Genomic DNA, 18641 nt, shown 5'->3' with positions numbered 1-18641 from the left:
CTTTTTAGAAAAAAGAAGGACAGAGAGGACATGCTAGATTCTAGTCCATGTGTCCCCTAGAAAAAATCCTCACCTTTGCTAAAGTTTTCTTGGAGTAAATGTCAGTACGAAGACCAAAGTTCTGCAAATCAATTGGTTTTTCCTTGTTCTTCTCAGGAAAATTTAACATCTGCTGAGCAGCAGGAACCTATGAGTCAGATAAATGATAAGTGGCTGTATTAACCTCTACAAAGTCAAGAGAACAGAACTTTTTAAGACTGTTTAATATTGGCACTTAAACCATTCCTGGTGGAGATTCTACAAAAAAAAAAAAAAAAAAAAAACCCATCTCACACTACACTTCTAACAAAATTTCATCATATAAGAAACATTTTCCTGTCTCTTTTAAGTCACAGAGAAAACAGACAACAAATTTTCTTTTATATTTCACAATGAAGGGCAATTTGTAGCTGAGATTTGTGCTATTCCAACTGAACGGTATACATAATCCAGTTGACTATCCTTTCAACCATGTGTGTATGGATGTCCCTTTTCTAAATGTTAGGAAAGGGAAGAAGTTTTAAACAATTTAACAGATTTATAAGTCTGCTTTTTTATTAGTGTCTTTGATGGGAGAAGTGATAAGGGAGTCATGGGTATGAAAATTAATCTGTAACATAGATTATAGGATAAAGCAGAGAGTCTCAGGGTTAATGGGAAAGCATTATCTTAAACACTAAATATTCTTATGGATTCAAACATCTACAACACATAAAAAAACCCCATAACCAATCAACTAAAAAACAGCACTCTTATATGACTATGATACTAATTCCTGAATAAGAATGCTAAAGTGGTTGTCTGCTACCACCCAGACCTGAAGAAAAGGCAGCACTAATTTACCTGAGGTGACCGAAGATGTAGAGGCACAAGCCCAGAGGGGGTATCAGCTAAGACGTTGAAATGAGGAGTCGGAGGAGGTCCCATGGCCATGGGTCGACTTTCTGGATCCACTTGGTAATTAACAAGCCCCCACTGCTCTAAAAAGGCATGAACCCTAAAGAATAAAACTCTGAATGTTAACATCTAGAGAAGGTATCTCTTCTTCTTCATAACCATCATTACATTTCATTAAAAACAGTAACAAAAAAACATGTTCTCTCTCTGTAGGCTACAAAGCATCACAAAGTAATTGACAATTTTGATTTGAGAGTTTGAATTTTTACAAACTCAAAATAATGTTGATAATATAACATCCCCAAATCTAGTTTTATAAAGCCTAACCATTTCAATCACAGAAATGAGAACAAACGCTCACACAGGTCTATGGAGAAAGAACTCACACATAGACCAAACTCACAAAAAGAGATTTACATTTTGGGTTTTTTCTTTAGACAGATTTAGGACACAGAACTTATTCATTCCCCACCCCAACAATCTCCACCTCTGGTCATTTGATGATTTGACTACACAGTTAAAGATGTAAAACGTAAAATCTTAAAAAAAAAAAAAAAAAGTGAAAAGACAATCTACTGAAAGGTAGAAAATACTTGCAATTGATATGACCGATAAGGGATTAATATCCAACATATATAAACAACTCATACAGCTCAATATAAAAAAACAAACAAATAAAAAAAAACCCTGATTAAAAAAATAGGCAGAAGAACTGAATAGATATTTTTCCAAAGAAGAAATGCAGATGGCCAACAGGCACATGAAAAGATGCTCAACATCGCTAATCATCAGGGAAAAGTAAATCAAAACTACAATGAGATATCATCTCACACCTGAGAGAATGGCTATCATAAAAAAGAACACAAATAACAAATGTTGGTGAGGATGTGAAGAAAAGGGAACCTTTACACACTATTCGTAGGAATGTAAACTGATGCAGCCACTGTGGAAAACAGCATGAAGGTTTCTCAAAAAACTAAAAATAGAACTACCATATAACCCAGTAATTCTACTCCTGGGTATATATCTGAAAAACAAAACAAAATAAACAAACAAAAACAAAAAATCCCAACTCATTCAGAAAGATATATGTACCCCAATGTTCACAGCAGCATTATTTATAATTGCCAAGATATGAAAGCAACCTAAGTGTCCATCAATAGATGAATGTGTAGAGAAGATGTGGTGTACATACATATAATGGACTACTACTCAGCCATAAAAAAGAATGAAATTTTGCCATTTGCAGCAACAAGAATGGACTTGGAGGGTATTATGCTAAGTGAAATAAAAGACAGATAAAGACAAATACTGTATGATTATCACTTATATGTGGAATCTAAGAAAAATACAACAAACTAGTGAATATAACAAAAAAGCAGACTCAGAGAGAACAAATTAGTGGTTACCAGTAGGAAGGTGGGGAGGGGTAACATAGGAGTGGGGAACTGGGAGATGTAAACTACTGGGTATGAGGCAGGCTACAAGGATGTATTGTAAAACTCAAAGAATATGGTCAATATTTTGTGATAACTGTAAATGAGTGTAACTTTAAAAAATTATATTTAAAGAAATTTTTTAAAGAAGATGCTTTAGGTATTTTATTAACCAAGAAAACATCCAGTTTAATCAACCAAACATTAGCAATGTATCAGTAACCACCTGTAGTGAAATATCTTAAAACAACAACAACAACAACAACAACAACAACAACAACAACAACAACAACAACAAAAACAAGATATTTTTACCTCATCACAGCACACACATCTCCAGTCAAATTCCTTCGACAAGCAGTGCTGGTTAAATATTCTTGTGGATTTAGGCGGTATGTGTCAATCATAAAATTTCGATATGCTAGGTATCTAAAAAGTAATGACAAAATTTGTAAGGTGAATACATATCCTTTCAGAAACAATAAACTGATAGAGCCAAGATTTAAATATTCTTTACAACCAAATATAACAAAAGTTAAGACAACAGCCCAATACAAAAACAACAGTGATACGACACTGAGTATTTAGTCATGAGTGGAACTCAGAGTAAGAATCTCTAACATGTAAACAACAGTTTACAAACATGTAACAAGTAAAATAGAGTCGTCTGATGAAGTCAAGATGAAGTAACATAAACACAAACTTGGTCACAGAAGTGAATTGATAAATCCTTAGTTGCCTGCAGAATTTGCAAATAACACAGTTACTCAGGCTGTCTCCCTGACTACACTACTGTGTATCTAGCACTTATACTGTGTGTCAGCCATAGGTCTAAGCACTTTCCATGTGGTTAACTCATTTCACCCTTACTATCTTTCTACAGGGTAGGATCTATTATTACTCCACTTATAAATGATTAAAGAATTTGTCCTGGACCACAAGGCAGGTAATTGGTAGAGCTAGAATTCAGCAGTATGGTGACTCTGGAATGCATGCTCTTAGCATATGCTGTATTTCATTTCTATACTCTTCCTAGAGCTACATATGGATTTAGCTCTGACAATGGCTATATACTTTCTGGCTGGCAGTTTTTCAGAGAACTCAGTGAGGCAGAACCTATGAAACCAAATTCAGAGTTAAGACAAGACATAAAAAAAGAGAAAACTGAGATTCTAAGTCACAGCAGATTCCACAATGTACCCAAGCATTTCTGCCACAAAATCCTCAAAACAAGTATGTTAAGAAAGTAGAGACCTAGAAAAATTTCCTGCCACAAAAGTAAAGCAAAACTGTGGCAGCTTATAGTTAGCTACATCAGAGTAGAAAAGGTATACTACTCAAAAAGGGTCCAGTATAAGGACAGGTGGATAAACAGACTGAAAGGTGAATTTACAAGTTTAAATGGGCTAAAAGGTTTTAAATAGAAGACTGTCAAGAATCTTAAGTACTTATAAATACTAGCAATAGGCAAATTAGCCAAGAGAATATACCATGTCCAAATAGGTGGAGAAACTATCAAGAAAACTAACAGGGTTTCTTATGCCAAATCTTTGATCTGGATTTAAATGACTCCTTACAGCTTTATTATGAAAAGGCTGGAATTTGCTTTTACATCTAAATTTAAAACCTCAAACTATCATAGATAATTTACCATCAGAAAACATTATTCAATTTTCTGTATTACGCCATTTGCTTTATATGTAAAATTATCCTTCCGTAAATGATTTAAAACAAAAGACATCTATTTGTGCCATCACATATGTTTAACAGACAACGGAATAACTCTATGAAGGTAATATGTGGAAAAGTAACTACAGTATGATAGAAGTGAATCTATTTTAGGGGCAAAGATTTCTGGAAATACATAATTAAGGTTCAAGTGGCAAAGGCAAAAATACTTTTGAACGTCTTCTTTCCAATAAAAAATTTTTCTGTTTCCAATGCTTTATGTAATTAAGATCAATTCAGATGAAGTTATACCATATTTGACATTCTTTTAATTACAAGTCATTCATCAGGAAAATAAAATAAAGATTTCATTTTCCCCTAGGTTATAGATAAATACATGTAATCAATAACACACATGCACTCACGAGGTGGGAACTGTTAGGGAGAAACCTAACTGGTTTTAGTGAACACTTGTTATTGAATTCAATCTTTGGTTGCCACAGCTGACGTGTATGTAGTTCAAGATTTAGGAAAAAAATTTTTGAAACAAACAATTTCCTTTGAAGCAAGGAATGCTGTGTAGCTGAAAAACTGTTCTGAACATTTACAAACTTCCACACATCAGCAAAGATTAACTAAGAAGTGTGCTTTAAGAACTGCCTGCCCAACACATCCAAATATTCATTTTTCTAAATACTGGCCCCACTAAAATATCTAACAATATCAAGATTACATCTTTATATTTCACTCACATCTCTGGAGTCTTGGATTTGTTTTTTCCATTGAAAAACTCAGGAAGAGCACGCCGTTCAATTACATGAATACTGAAGGGGAAAAAAAGGAAAGAATTGGAAAAAATAAAATTCTTTGAAAAATAAAAATATTCTAAAATTTTAGTTAAGTTCATTTAATTTTCAAAGTAAAAAGGATAAACCCAAAACTGAGCACTACTTGCAAAATTTAACTGGCTTGCACAAGTTCCTATTTATTAACAGCATGTAATAATGTTGTTAAAGAATATATGTGTAATATATATAATAGTTATATATAATATATAGTTAAAGGTTTCCCTTTCTCACTCTTCATGCTTAATGTAGTTTTTCTATTCCCATAACCAAACTCAAAAAGAACTATCAACACATTGAATGTTTTAGATTTTATTATGTTCTTGTCATAGCACACCATGACTAGATGATGAGCCACAAGACAGGAAGAGTTCTCTGCAAACTGGCTGACAAAAATCACAGTACTTGGCACAGTAACAAACTGGTGAAATGAATGGCTGTCCAAAAGACAATGGAATTACAATAACCAGTTTCTCATGCTCTTAATATTAATGCCCCTTTTTGTTCAGCCATCAGAAACTTAAAAAGACCACAGAACTAACTTTTAACCGTTAGGTAAAGGTGCTGATAAGTTTATAAAATGTTACAGGTGATAAGCACTATAGAGACCATGTGAAATGATCAGGCCTAAAACACTTCACAAATGAGCCAAGTGTATATCTAGCACAAAGGTTTTGACACAAATATTACTCAAAAGTTTTTCCTGGTGACCCATTTTAGTTTCTCAGTGGCTTTCCAGATATGCAACATGTCCTGGTTACATGGGAAAGAGCAAATCAACAGTCTTTGAATAAAACTAGAAGCACTCTTTCATTATTTGGTAATATTTAAACTGTCTAAACTGAACATGTACTACCAATTAATATAAATTGGTAGTACTATAAATTAAACGAACTACCTGAAAACTTCCTAGGAAGATTACTTCTAAGATTAATTAATGCTCTATAGATATATGTGTAATGACTTTCCAAGTTTTGCTATAAAAAGATAACTGTAAGCAATATACTGGTTCTAACATACCTCTCATTGTTTTGTTACAAAAAAGGCCACAAAAACAATTTCTATATTCACCAAAAACAAAACACACAAGAACGTTTAATCCCAAGTACCTTCTCTTTCAAAAGCTATGTTTGCTGTACTGGCAACTGATTCCTTAGGTTCTGAAATGAGTCAAGTAGTAAAAGAAGTTGGGTATTCAGAATCAGAAAACCTGAGTTCTTCCAATTATCAATTCTGTGACGTTGGAACACTTCAACTGAAGCAGTAGTTATCTCATTCATAAGTCAGAGCTGTAACTAATACCTCCACTATCCATCTAACAGCACACTTTGTGACTTGCAAAGGTCATCATGCAAATGGAAGTGTTTCTATAACCTATAAAAACCTACAAAATGAATTACTATTATGATTTTCCCCTTTTCCAATTTGAGAAAAAAAGAATGCTAGTTTCTCAAGTGTGTCCTTTAAGCCATTCGAATCTTAACCTGTAACTACAAATAATAATAAAGAAACTTCCAAATTTAAAAGTAACTTGACATAATAATCAATGACTGACTTTCAAAGAAGAGCTATATACTTAACTATCTTTCAGTATCTACTTATTTAAAACATTTCAAAATAGCACTCAGAGTTGGTTTTTAAAGGTTTGCTGAAAAGTCTCAATATTAGAGCCGTATCTCTTGGTTTTGGACAAAAATAGTTATGATTCAAGTAGACCACTCACCCTATTCTATTAAATTGACTTTTAAACACATATATACATTTAAAATCACATCTACCCTTAAAAACGATAATGTAATAAACACTGAAAACAGGCAAAAGATCCAAACAGGACCACAATACTCTGAGTAATGGCAGCACTACTGGACTATGTATACAACCTTCCAATGAATGCACTTTAAAGAAACTAATGCCAGTATTTGGAGGGGTAAGTTCTGGGACATAAAATTAAAAATAAAAAACCAATCAAATAAAAATCAGCCTGATGCAGAGGTTACACTTCATAAGTAATCAATAAATAAGATACGTAGGTTTGAGGTTTGTAGATACTGACAGGTATATATACAGTAGATAAACAAATTTATATTGTATAGCACAGGGAAATATATTCAAGATCTTGTAGTAGCTCACGGTGAAAAAGAGTATGAAAATGAATATATGTATATTCCTGTATGACTAAAAATTGTGCTGTACACCAGAAATTGACACAACATTGTAAATTGACTATAACTCAATTAAAAAAAAAAAGAAAAAAGATATCTAGGCTGCATTTATTTCTAACCATGCTCCAATGACACCACAATGGTCGTGGTAAATGACAGGGAGGATGCTGAGGAGGTCTGTTTTCTTGAACTTTTTCACATTCCAAGGTTTATACTTGAAAAATCTCCTGTTTCCAATTAACATAAGCCATTACTGAGCAGTAAGATGAGTTTTTCTTTATATATTCAGTATTCTAAAAATCATATAATGAACATCAGTACCTTATAATTTTTAAATACTCAAGCATTTGCCTATCTGAACTATAAATGACTCCAAATGAGTTAGGTTCAAGTTTACCAAATTTTGTAACTTTAAATTACAATATAACCTAACATCCATCCCTAAGCTGTTTTAAAGAACACATTTCAAAGTTAAAATAAAATCACTTCCCATCCCCCTTCATCCCGTGTGACAGTGATTACTGATGAGGGGACGTGAGCAGAATACAATTTCAAGGAAAGTTTTCCACTCCTAAATACCTCGTTCACAAAGTGACCCACTCACCAGTTATAGTCAAACCAGGATGCGTAGCTAGGAATAATAATGTGATTGGTCTGCTCTGTCACATTATCTTCACCAGCGTCCAGTGACCGACTCTGATCACCTTTGCCAGGATCTTCATCTTCCTGTAGAAAAGAAGTCAAAGTTCAGAGAAAGAGAACCACAGAGAGATATGGAACAGCTTTCAAACTTCTGATATTAGGTCACAGAAAATGAAGCTAGCCGATCCAATTTTAAGGAGCAGGAAAACAAATTTCAAGTAAAAATAGCCTTTCACAGTTCTTAAGGTACCTTCAAACAATGTCCTGATGAGATAGCAAATTTCATTCCTTCTTCCTACAGATGAGGGAATAAACTCATAGAAGGCCCAAAACCTTTCCCACAGCAGCCTGCTACTTATTTGTCCTGTTTTACCTAATCCTAGGATCACACATCTAAAAAACTAGTTTGGTTTTTTTTAGGGGGGGAGGTTACTAGGTCAGTCTGTCTGTCTGTCTATCTATAGAGGCAGTACTGTGGATAGGATATAAATAGGATAAAACTCCAGGAAGTCCAGCTAGAGGCCCTACACTCTTAACTACTCTCACTACTAAAAAATTAGCTCTGATTCTTATCAGATTTGCAAAGGTTTTGCAAATGATTCCACCGAAAAACCTGGGTTTGCTAATACAATAATGCCAAAAATCATTATTTTAGGTCAAAACACAGGAACATTTTTTATGCTACCAGTAAACAGTAATAATTATGTTTAAATAATATTATCTGATATACAGTTTATATTCAAATGGATCCAAGTTTCCAAGAAATGTCCTTTATAGAATTTTCTCCCAAATCTGGAACATGATGAAGGATTTCACATTATATATGATATTTGTATCTCCAGTTTCTATTAATCCCTGCCTCTATTTTGGGGGGGTATTAAATGACATCAAAATTATTGAAGAATCTAGACAAGACATCTTACAGAGCAACTAACACTCTCTATTTATCTCACTGATTCTTCATAATTAACTTCAGATTAAACATTTTTAGTCAACAATAACTAAAGGAAAAAGGTTTTTTTCACATTCAGAAGTTTTCAAATTTTGTACAATTACACTTATCAACCTTTCATCTGTGGTGTTTTTAACCTTTTGAAATTCTTTTCTGTTAAGAAACTAGTCAAATTTCGAATTGTATTCTTTTATAATGGTACCATAGTTTAATTTCTACTTTTAGTTAATTCAACCTAAATTTCTTGTGTTATATTACTTTAAGTAAGGATCTAGTTACTACTAGAAACTTAAGACAATAGTTACCTTAATATCAATGAATATTAAAAAAAAATTAATGTATGAAAGTACCACGAAAACTCTGGTTGTTACTTAAATAATGTTGAAACAAATGTGTTAATATTGATGACGAAGATAAGAAACTGTGTTTCCCAAATCAGGGAAGCTAGTAAAAAACTATGCTCATGGTTAATTTGCTTTTGTGGCATAGGTTTTACAAATTCAGCTCAATTTAAAAAATGTCCTTTATTCAGGAAAACCAGGGAGAGCCTGGCATTGTAATTAATAAAGGCTGACAGTCAACAGCTTAATTATCTCAGTGAGGAAAGGAGGATGACATTGTGGGACTGGGTGTTAGACCAGCTACCTCTCACTGTCCTAGGTTTAAGTTATGCAACAGACTTGCCCAGTTTCAAAATTACTTCCACATTTGGCATTAAAAAAAAAATCATATAAGGAAATTCTTCGGCCTTCCATTTTGGTCTCCTTTACTATTACACAAAACTATTTACTCTAAATGATGACATCTTTTTACAAAGGTAATATTTATCAAGGTTTACAAGTAACTATTTGAATAAAGAAGTTTGATTTAAAAGAAAGTATCATTAAGAACAATTCAGTTGAAGAGCTATTTGTAGAAGAGTTTCTTGAAAATACGCTTCCTTAAAATCCTGTCATGAATATGTTCATTTCATGAAAGTATAAAAAACAGTAAGTGTCAATTTGGGAAAGTTCTCTGACTCACTGAGAAAAACAAAAACTATCTACTTGTAGCAAATTAAGGAAGTTATTTCAAGGAGATTAAGGATTAGTTAAACATCTTACAGTTAGAGATGACAGACTGAATGAAACAATAGGTCATTTATTAAAAAGAGAAGTAAAACCCTGCCTTAAATCCAACACCTTCCAACAGCCTGATTATTGATATGTCTCCACAGCAGAACTGATGAAACAGGAAGTAGCTGACTGTAGGGCTCAAAAAAGGTGAAGAGCATGATCAAAGGCTACAGCAGGGTGGACTAGGGCTGTACTAATAGAAATGGGAGTGAGAAAATCAAAGCAAGGCATGGTCCCTGCTCACCTGCACTGTTGGATAACACCTGGAACTCTGATTATTAACTTGCAACAAGGAGTAATGGAACCAGAAATTGTAGCATATTAAAGATACTACCTGGGAAAATGGCCATTTCCTTTTGATAAAATTTTGGGGAGTCAAAAAGACAAACTACTTTGGGGGTGTGTTAAAAAGAAATTAAAAACTCAGACCTCAAAACAGAATATTTCTAAGGACATTTCCAATTCAATGCTGCTTCTGCTCAATACACAGGACCCTTAGAGTTACTGCTGCATCAGGCCTAACGAAATTGTTACCTTTCCTCCTGTTGTGACTGTTTCTTCATCCTGCTCATCTGCAAAATCAAAACGCATAATTTATTTAACAGGCAAAGCTGTCTGGATTACTTGAAAACTTTAAGGTTTAAGAAACTGATATTGGACAGAGAAAAGGAAAGAAACAGAGCATTATTCAAGCAAATTCACCTTGAATAATTCAGTAAATTAGAAATGGACAGAGAAGCACTGAGGTGAGTAAAAATACAAAGCACAAATCATTAAACATTTCCAAAAATAGGGAATATATAATTAATTACTGCTTGGGCTACTATCTTTGTCTTGATCTTACTTAAAAATAGGTAAAGGACTTGGTTAGCGCTCTTGCCTTGTGAGGTTCAGTGAAACCAAGTAATGATATTTTGGATCCCAGAGGAAATGAGTAAAGAATGAGGAGTAAAGAAGGAAGTGATAATCAATCCCTGTAGACAAAGTCCTGGTAAGAGTGTTAATACCTTCTGAGGATAGGGGACTCTAAGACCTAAATGCTGGCCTTGCAAAAGAACAGAAGCAAACCCATGTATAATTTAAACTAGGCAGCTGATTTCCAGAGTGAAAAGTAAAATGCCAGTGTGCAAAGGGTAAGAGGTCACAGCACAAATAATTATACTATTAAAAGTTCCTGTAACATTTTATTTTATATATAATTATTATGACCCTTAGTAGTGACTAAGACACTGTAAAGTTCAAAGAGAACACAGGGAAGCAATTTTTTTCATTTTTCATTCAATAAATATTTCCAACAACCTGCTATTTGAAAAGCACTAATTGAACTGCTTAGACCAAGGGACAGCAATGCACAGCCGACTGGCTAAATCTGGCCCACTGCCTGTTTCTGTATGGAATCTGGGAATCTGACTCTCAGGTGTTCCTAGTCAACAGCTCACTGATAAGAAGGAGGGTTCACTGTGCCTGGACTGTGCACAATGTAGCTTAGGATAAACTTCTGATAGCCTGAAATTCTGTAATGTGCTAGGCAGAGGGATCCTACATGACCAGTAAAAACACTGATCGCAGTCTCAAACGGGCTTCCCTGCGTGCATGTTACTACAGTTCTTGCTGCTGGGGGAACAGTCGACTCTGTGGCCCCGCATGTGAGGGAGAGAGCATCAGGAGGCCTGCACCCAGACTCTGCCTTTGTTATCTTCTCCCATGATCTGTCTGTGCTTTCTGTGCACTGAAATTTGTGTCAGCTGTGAGAACTGCATGCTGAGTTCCATGAGTCCCTCTAGAGAATCTCCACACCTGGGGATGGTCCTGGGGATTCCTATCACACCTACAAGTAAAGAATGATTGCTGCATTTTTACTTAATTTAAAAAATTTTTGTTTTTTATTGAAGTATGGTTGATTTACAATGTTAGTGATTTTGAATTTTTAAACGATTAAAAAGAAAATCAACAGAAGACTGTATCTTGACACATCAAAATTAACTGAAATTCAAATTGGAATAAGTCATGGTCATTTGTTTACGTCTTATGGATGCTGCATTTGCATTACAATGGCAATGCCATTTAGTTGTAACAGAGAGATTACAGCCCAGAAAGCCTATCTGGCCCTTTTCAGAAAAAGGTGCTAACCCCTACTTTACAGGATATAAAAAGATGAGTAGTATTTCAGTAGGCAATAAAGAATTGGTATTCAAACATTTAACTAAATTTTACAGAGTGCCTAGTATGTGCCAGCCACTGTCTAAATGCTAAGGATACAGCAATGAACAAGAAAAGGTCCCTGTCCTTGTGGAGTTTATATTCCAGTTAGGAGTGGCAGAAGATGGAAGAGAAAATAAATAAAGAGCTTCAGGTGGGGATGTACCTGATGACTTTACAAAACTGAAAGGCCACTGTGAGCAGGAACAGAGGCAGAGAGAAATGAGCACACCATGAGAGCACAGTGCAAAGGTACAAAACACTGGCACTAATGACAGACAGACCTAGACCTGAATTTGTGCTCTCTCACTTAGGAACAATACCTGAACCCTTCCAGTCTCTACTTCCCAACATGGTTGTATAGGGAAACGCAAACATGTAGAGTGACACCTGGCAGGTACTCATGTAACATAAAGATGGACATGGTTCCTTCATCTGTAACTTAGAGACAAACACCTGCTAAAAGGAACGGGATGTGGTAAATTACGGTACTCCCAACACAGGTCATCCAATTCTGCTCAGGAACTATTTTTCTCCTAGGAAGTGACTTAACAGAAAAAAATCTAGGAAAGGCTGTCAAATATGAACTTTTTGTCCTTTAGGTCTTGGTAAACCAAAGGATAACCAACTTCTCACTAGATGGTGGTAGTACAATTTAATGATCTCTGTCTGCTCAATCAATACCATTTTAGTGTGACAAAATTTTGTGCCTGAGGGAGTCTTGGTGTCAAATGGAAACAGGCTTCTGAGAATACAAAAGTAGGAGGGACAACCTTGATACTGATTCATCGATGGTAACACTCAATAAATGTTCTCTTCCTCCTTCCAGATGTCAACAAATACACGCTCACCTCAGCCCCTGGATCTTGACCTTTCAGAGATCTCAAGAAAGAAAGAAAAGACTGAATATACATAGCTCAGTGGCATATAAGGCAGAATAGGGATCAGTTAAAACAACAAACAACTCTGAACAGTAATTCTCAGTTGATGGATCAGTCACCCTCAGCATGGTTCAAGTCATAGCTAATGCAGAAAGCCAGATACTTAAATGATACACAGGAAGCATGTTACTCCCTGGATGAAAGGCCAGGACTACAATTTCAAATTCTATAGAGCCTAACTCTCCCGCTGTGATGAGCAGCATCTGCAGCCACAGCCCTCCTAATTAAGACCTCAAGCTGCTCACAAACACAAAGGGAAGATCTCTTCTACCCAGCACTAGCACTAAAACTTTTAATCCAGTTGGGGCCCCATCCTTTTCCTAAAATTGGCTTCAACTTTACTCATCGGATAAAGACTACCTCACTATGAAAAGGACAACTGCCCATCCCCTTAAAACTTCAGGTTGATTCTTTTTTGGGATATAACTTTCAAAATATAAACTATATTCTGTTTAACAAACTGTCCCAACGAAGAGTATTCAAAGTCTTAACAAAATTTTACCTTGTCACATTATTGTGAATATAAAAGAAAATACTGCTTATAGTTAGTTTTTGCTTTCTTTGCCTTTGATTCAGTGGGTAAGTGAGTTATAGAACACGCAATATAAACTTAAGGAGAATGGAAATTATTACCAGTTACTCAAGATTTGTATTCTATATACATCAATAAAAAATATATAAAAACTACATTCTGTTAATGTTAAAAACAATTAAGATAGAAATATTTTGACAGTATCTCTCCTTTGTTGTTAATTTTGTTGACGTAATACCATCTTTATATAAACTGTCATGAAGACCATTTTCTGCTTTACTTTAGACATAATTAAAAATAGAATTGTCCACTGGTGTTCAATGACGGGCTTTAAGCCAGAAAAAGTAGAATGAATTGAGTGAAATGAAGTAGAAAAACCCTCCCAAACACCCACTCCAATCTGCCATGAAGAATCACAGCAATTTATTCAAAATACAGAATTCACTTAACTAGGACATTGTGAAATCCAAGTCTCATTTTCCACATAAGGAGATCTCGAAAATCCCTACTAGGTTTAAAACTCTATTAATTCATAAATTCAATATACACAGAAAACACTAGGATTCCCTTTGATTTTTACAAGTGAAGAGAGTAAGTGAGATCATTACTTCATTTATTACATTCAGGATTAAAGATGTTTAAAAATACCCCTACTTTTAAAAACTTGAACAAGTGATTATACTCCTCTTTTCTACCCTTACAGCACATTCAAGAATTAGACCTTACTTGTGAAAATGTACATCATAACTTGAAAATACTGTAAAAGAATGATGTGATACTTATTTTCTACTGTTAAGGAAACGTTCAGTTGGTTTACAAAGTATTAACAGTCAACAGTTTTTTATTCTGAAGACACAAAATCAATCTGCCCATGTTGTGAAACAAGTATTTCATGGAGATTATAAAAAGTGTGTTAATTACAACTGTTTCTTTGAGACTTCAAATATTCTGATCAAGGTAAAATACTACCTTTGCTAGTTTGCAGGAAAAGATGCACTGAGAGGGCAGATTAGTAAAAATAAAAGAATGGATCTTAAGAAATTAAATTCCCTAGTGCAAGAGCAAACTAATCAAAATGGTACTACAGTAGCCATAGTTAATAACTGTGTCGGAAAGCACAGTAACTGAAAGCAACATCTCTTAGTACAGAAAGAATTACCCGAAGAGCTGAAGTTTTCAAGAGATAAAACAACACAGAATTGTACAGTTTTGGTTTTTACCTAGATCTGCTACAGTTCCTCCTTTAACAGGTGTATTTTCACTATCTTTCTTTGGGTTTACTACAAAGAAAAAAGAAAAGAATCACGTTTTAAGGAAAAGGTTCTACTTATTTTTAAGAAAACAGAATAGATGATTAAAAATATATGAATCTCATTGCAACTCGACCATCATTCAGCACTCATCTTCATGTAAAAATCTACTCTCTGCAAGCCCAGCTAAGAAACATTAACACTTAATGTAACAGACTGTATTTTGTAATTAACTACCCAAGCAGCAATCTTTTTTCATCATAAAATACAGAAATACAGAGAGCAAACCCTCAAAAGAACCTTTCAATCCTTTTCCCCAAAATATTTTTTATGTTTTTTGTGAACTTGTGGACTGACTCTCATTTTTGTGCCATTCATTAAGATAGCAAATTGAGGGAGAACTGGTATCATTTATACATCTATATGGACTTCAAAACTTCCTGAGTGTTTTTAAATCTTACATGTATAAGGTCATTCATACTGTACTTATTCTGGGATCTGAACCAAAACAAACAAACAAGCAAGCAAGCAAACAAAAAAACACATACTGTACTTATTCCTTAGCACTCTACTTTTCTCATGTAGCAGTGTGCCTGTGTGGTCTTTCCATGTAAGTATTTTTAGTTACAATAGATCTTTTTCATTTCTAATAGATTCTGTGTCCATTTGTGGATCAAAAGGTTACTAGCCCTGGGGGAGGGACAGCTCAGCGGTAGAATGTGTGCTTAGTATGCACAAGGTCCTGCGTTCAATCCCCAGTACCTCCAATAAAAAATAAAATTTTTTAAAAATTAATTAAAAAATACACACAGAAACCTACTAACCCCCCACCAAAATACAACAACAAAAAAAGGGGCACTAGCCCTAATCACAGTATTTATTTTCAATGTTTCATTATTCTGTAATCAACATTCTTTTATACTTATCTTTACGTGTGCATGTAATTATTTAAAATGGACTCTGAAACTAAAACTGTTACTGGATGTTCACTTTTTAAAATTTAATAGATATAGCCAAATTGTGTATAGTGGCTTCAGCAATTTATAATTCCACCAACAGCATTTGAGAGTACTCATTTCCTAAAAACAGTACTTTGGGAATCCTCTACTTTCTAAGTTTTGAAAATCTGATGGATGAAAACAGTTACTTTTATAATTTACATATCCTTGGTTAAATGAGGTTAAGCATCTTTTCATACATTTATCAATCCTACTTTTTTTTAAATAAAATTATCAGTACATAATACTTTGACCTTTATTCTATGAGGCTTAAGAATCTTTATACGTAAAATTTAGGGTTTTAATTCTTTGTTTGTTAAATGGGCAATGCATATTTTCTCCAAGACTGACACTTATTTAAAGTGCATTAGTATTTGGAAATTTACTTTTACGGTTTTGTTTTTAAATATAGCACTTTAATCCACCTGAAGTTTAAATTCTTATATATGATACAAGGAAGAACACTAAATTTCACAGTATTTGTGGAAAAGTTTGGTCTTTTCCCACTGATTTGCACTGCTAAATTCACAGTAAGTTAAATTTATTAGCAAATATGGATCTGCATTTGAACTGGCTGTTCTACTCCACGTATGGATTCAGCCATTTCTGTGTCCAAACCATGCTATATTAATTATTATAGCATCCCAATTTAGCTAGCTATCTAATAGGCCTATAACCACCTTCACTGCTCTTTTATTTAAAATAAATCTTTTCATTATTTTTGTGAATTTTCTCTTCTATATGACTTTTAAAATATATTTGTGACTTTTATTGCCCAATTTTGCATAAGACAATGATTTTTAGAAATGCATATAACTTTTTAGATGACTGTATTTTCCATTTCTTAAAAATACAAATGACTGCTTAAAACAAAAAATAAAAAAGAAAGACATAGGGATTATAACACATATGGAAATAAAATATATGAAAACATCATAAAGACAAGAGAAAGCATAAATTATCTCAACTAGACAAGTAATCTTAAATTGATTTGATAAATTGAGGATATATATTGTAATCCTTAGAGCAACCACTAAGGAAAAAAATAGATAAAAAGCAAACAGAGTAAGAAAATCCATACAGACAGAAAGTAGAACAGTGGTTGTCAAGATCTAGGGGAAGGGGATAATGTGAACTAACTCCTGATAAGCATAAAGTTTCTTTTCATGGGGATGGAAACTTTCTGGAATTAAGAGGGTGGTGATGAGGTACAACGTAGTGAGTTTACTAAAAACCACTGGAATGATTAAAATACACATTAAAAATGTGAATTTTACACTACCAGAAGTGTATTTCAATTGACACTATGCTATGTAAAAACAAAGAAACCATGTAAGTTCTAAAAGAAAAGCAAAGCGAACAGAGGGGCTAGAACATTTAAAAGCAAAAGAACATCAAGCAGGGGAGAGTATAGCTCAGTGCTAGAGCACATGCTTAGCATGCACAAGGTCCTGGGTTCAATCCCCAGTTCCTCCATTAAAAATAATAATAATAATAAATAAACCAAATTACTACCCCCTAAAAAAAGCAAAAGAACATAAAAGCGAAAGAAAGGACAAAAAAGCAAAAGAAAGGACAAAAAAGCAAACGAAGGAAACAAGAGGGACAAATAGAAAAAAACTTGGCATGATGGTAGACTTAAACCCAACCATACTGGCAACTGTTACATTTGGGTGGATTACACATTCCAATTAAAAACAGAAAATGTGTACACTGAGGGGAAAAAAACCAAGCATCAACAATTTGATGCTGAAAAGCAACATGCTCTACATAACTGGTGTGAAAGTAAAAAAAAAAAAAAAAAAAAAAAAAGCGAGAGATACAAACTGAAAACATAAAAAAGAAAGGATATGAGATTTATAAGACTGCTCTACTGAAGTCTTAAGTATAATTGGGACTAGTAAAATATAAAATAGAAATTTACTGAAAAGGGTGTGGATGAGGCTTTATTATTACTGGAGAACTCAGATTTCAAGACAAGCATTATTATGACACAAGGAGACATGATACAAGACTCAATTCATCGTGACGACACGATGATCCTAAAAGTATATGTCCTTAAAGAGCAAAGCTCAAAGTACAAGAAGAAAATACAGGGAAAAAAAATTAACAGAAATAAAGGGAAAACAGACAAATCCACAATCACAATTAAAAGGGTCTAACATCCTCCTCGCAATAACTGGTTTAAAGAGATTAAATTGCACATAGATAAGTACTTCATTTTTTCATATGTATATTGATTTGGTTGAGATTTTAAATCCGTGAATTTTAAAGCATTACTAAATTTAGAGAACTTATTGGTCAGTATGTTTTCTCAATAAACAGCGAAAGTACACCAAAAGATTGGGGAAAAGGGAATTTCATAAACATTAACCATAAAGGGGAAGAATCTATAATTTGAAAGGAAGACCTGGAGATGCAGAGCAAAAAGTAAATCATCCCATGGCATTGCTGAGAATGACTAAATCACGTCTAACATTCTCATAGTCTAGGCAGAAGGATACAAACCATTTTTCGGAAGAACCACTTCCTCTATGTTGGGTACAGGTGTTGGGTCTTCCATGTCCTTGGTAAGATCTTCTTGCTCATCTTCTTCTTTCTGACTTCTGCGCTTCCCATAAAGACTAGCTTGACTAAAACATAAAAGGTACAAAAGCACAAACAAGACTGACTATAGTTACTTACAGAAGACAAATTCACAGGCTTTACCTACATTGTTGTTAGACTCTATGATCAGAATCACTTTAAAAGACAAACAGAAATCAAACAAATTAGATACATTCCCCAAATTACATCTAACTAGCCAAAAGGAGAATAAAAATTATTGGGTATAAGAAATGGCCACAGAAATCCTACTACACAAACTGCAGACAGTATCTAAAGGGACTTAAATTAGTGTAATAAAAGATCTGCTAAGGAAATAAGGTACATATTTCACCTCAGATTATAATGATTTACATAAGAA

At 34.0% G+C, this 18641-nt stretch overlaps 1 protein-coding gene across 2 annotated transcripts in view; it reads right to left on the bottom strand.

Moving 5' to 3' along the window:
* Nucleotides 1-18641, bottom strand: part of SMARCC1 (SWI/SNF related, matrix associated, actin dependent regulator of chromatin subfamily c member 1) — a 136881-nt gene that overhangs the window by 66617 nt on the left and 51623 nt on the right. For both annotated transcript variants that reach the window (XM_064496598.1, XM_031470214.2), the window contains exons 11-18: nucleotides 18185-18309; nucleotides 14649-14708; nucleotides 10291-10328; nucleotides 7652-7773; nucleotides 4793-4864; nucleotides 2688-2801; nucleotides 883-1036; nucleotides 74-187 (exon numbers count right to left, since the gene is read on the bottom strand). In XM_064496598.1, the coding sequence (XP_064352668.1) occupies nucleotides 74-187; nucleotides 883-1036; nucleotides 2688-2801; nucleotides 4793-4864; nucleotides 7652-7773; nucleotides 10291-10328; nucleotides 14649-14708; nucleotides 18185-18309 (799 nt within the window). The remainder of the gene's footprint in view (nucleotides 1-73; nucleotides 188-882; nucleotides 1037-2687; nucleotides 2802-4792; nucleotides 4865-7651; nucleotides 7774-10290; nucleotides 10329-14648; nucleotides 14709-18184; nucleotides 18310-18641) is intronic.

This window comes from Camelus dromedarius, chromosome 17, assembly GCF_036321535.1.
Source record: "Camelus dromedarius isolate mCamDro1 chromosome 17, mCamDro1.pat, whole genome shotgun sequence".
Lineage (NCBI taxonomy): Eukaryota > Metazoa > Chordata > Mammalia > Artiodactyla > Camelidae > Camelus > Camelus dromedarius.
Note: the sequence above shows the minus strand (reverse complement) of the source record. Positions and strands in the feature narration are given on the sequence as shown.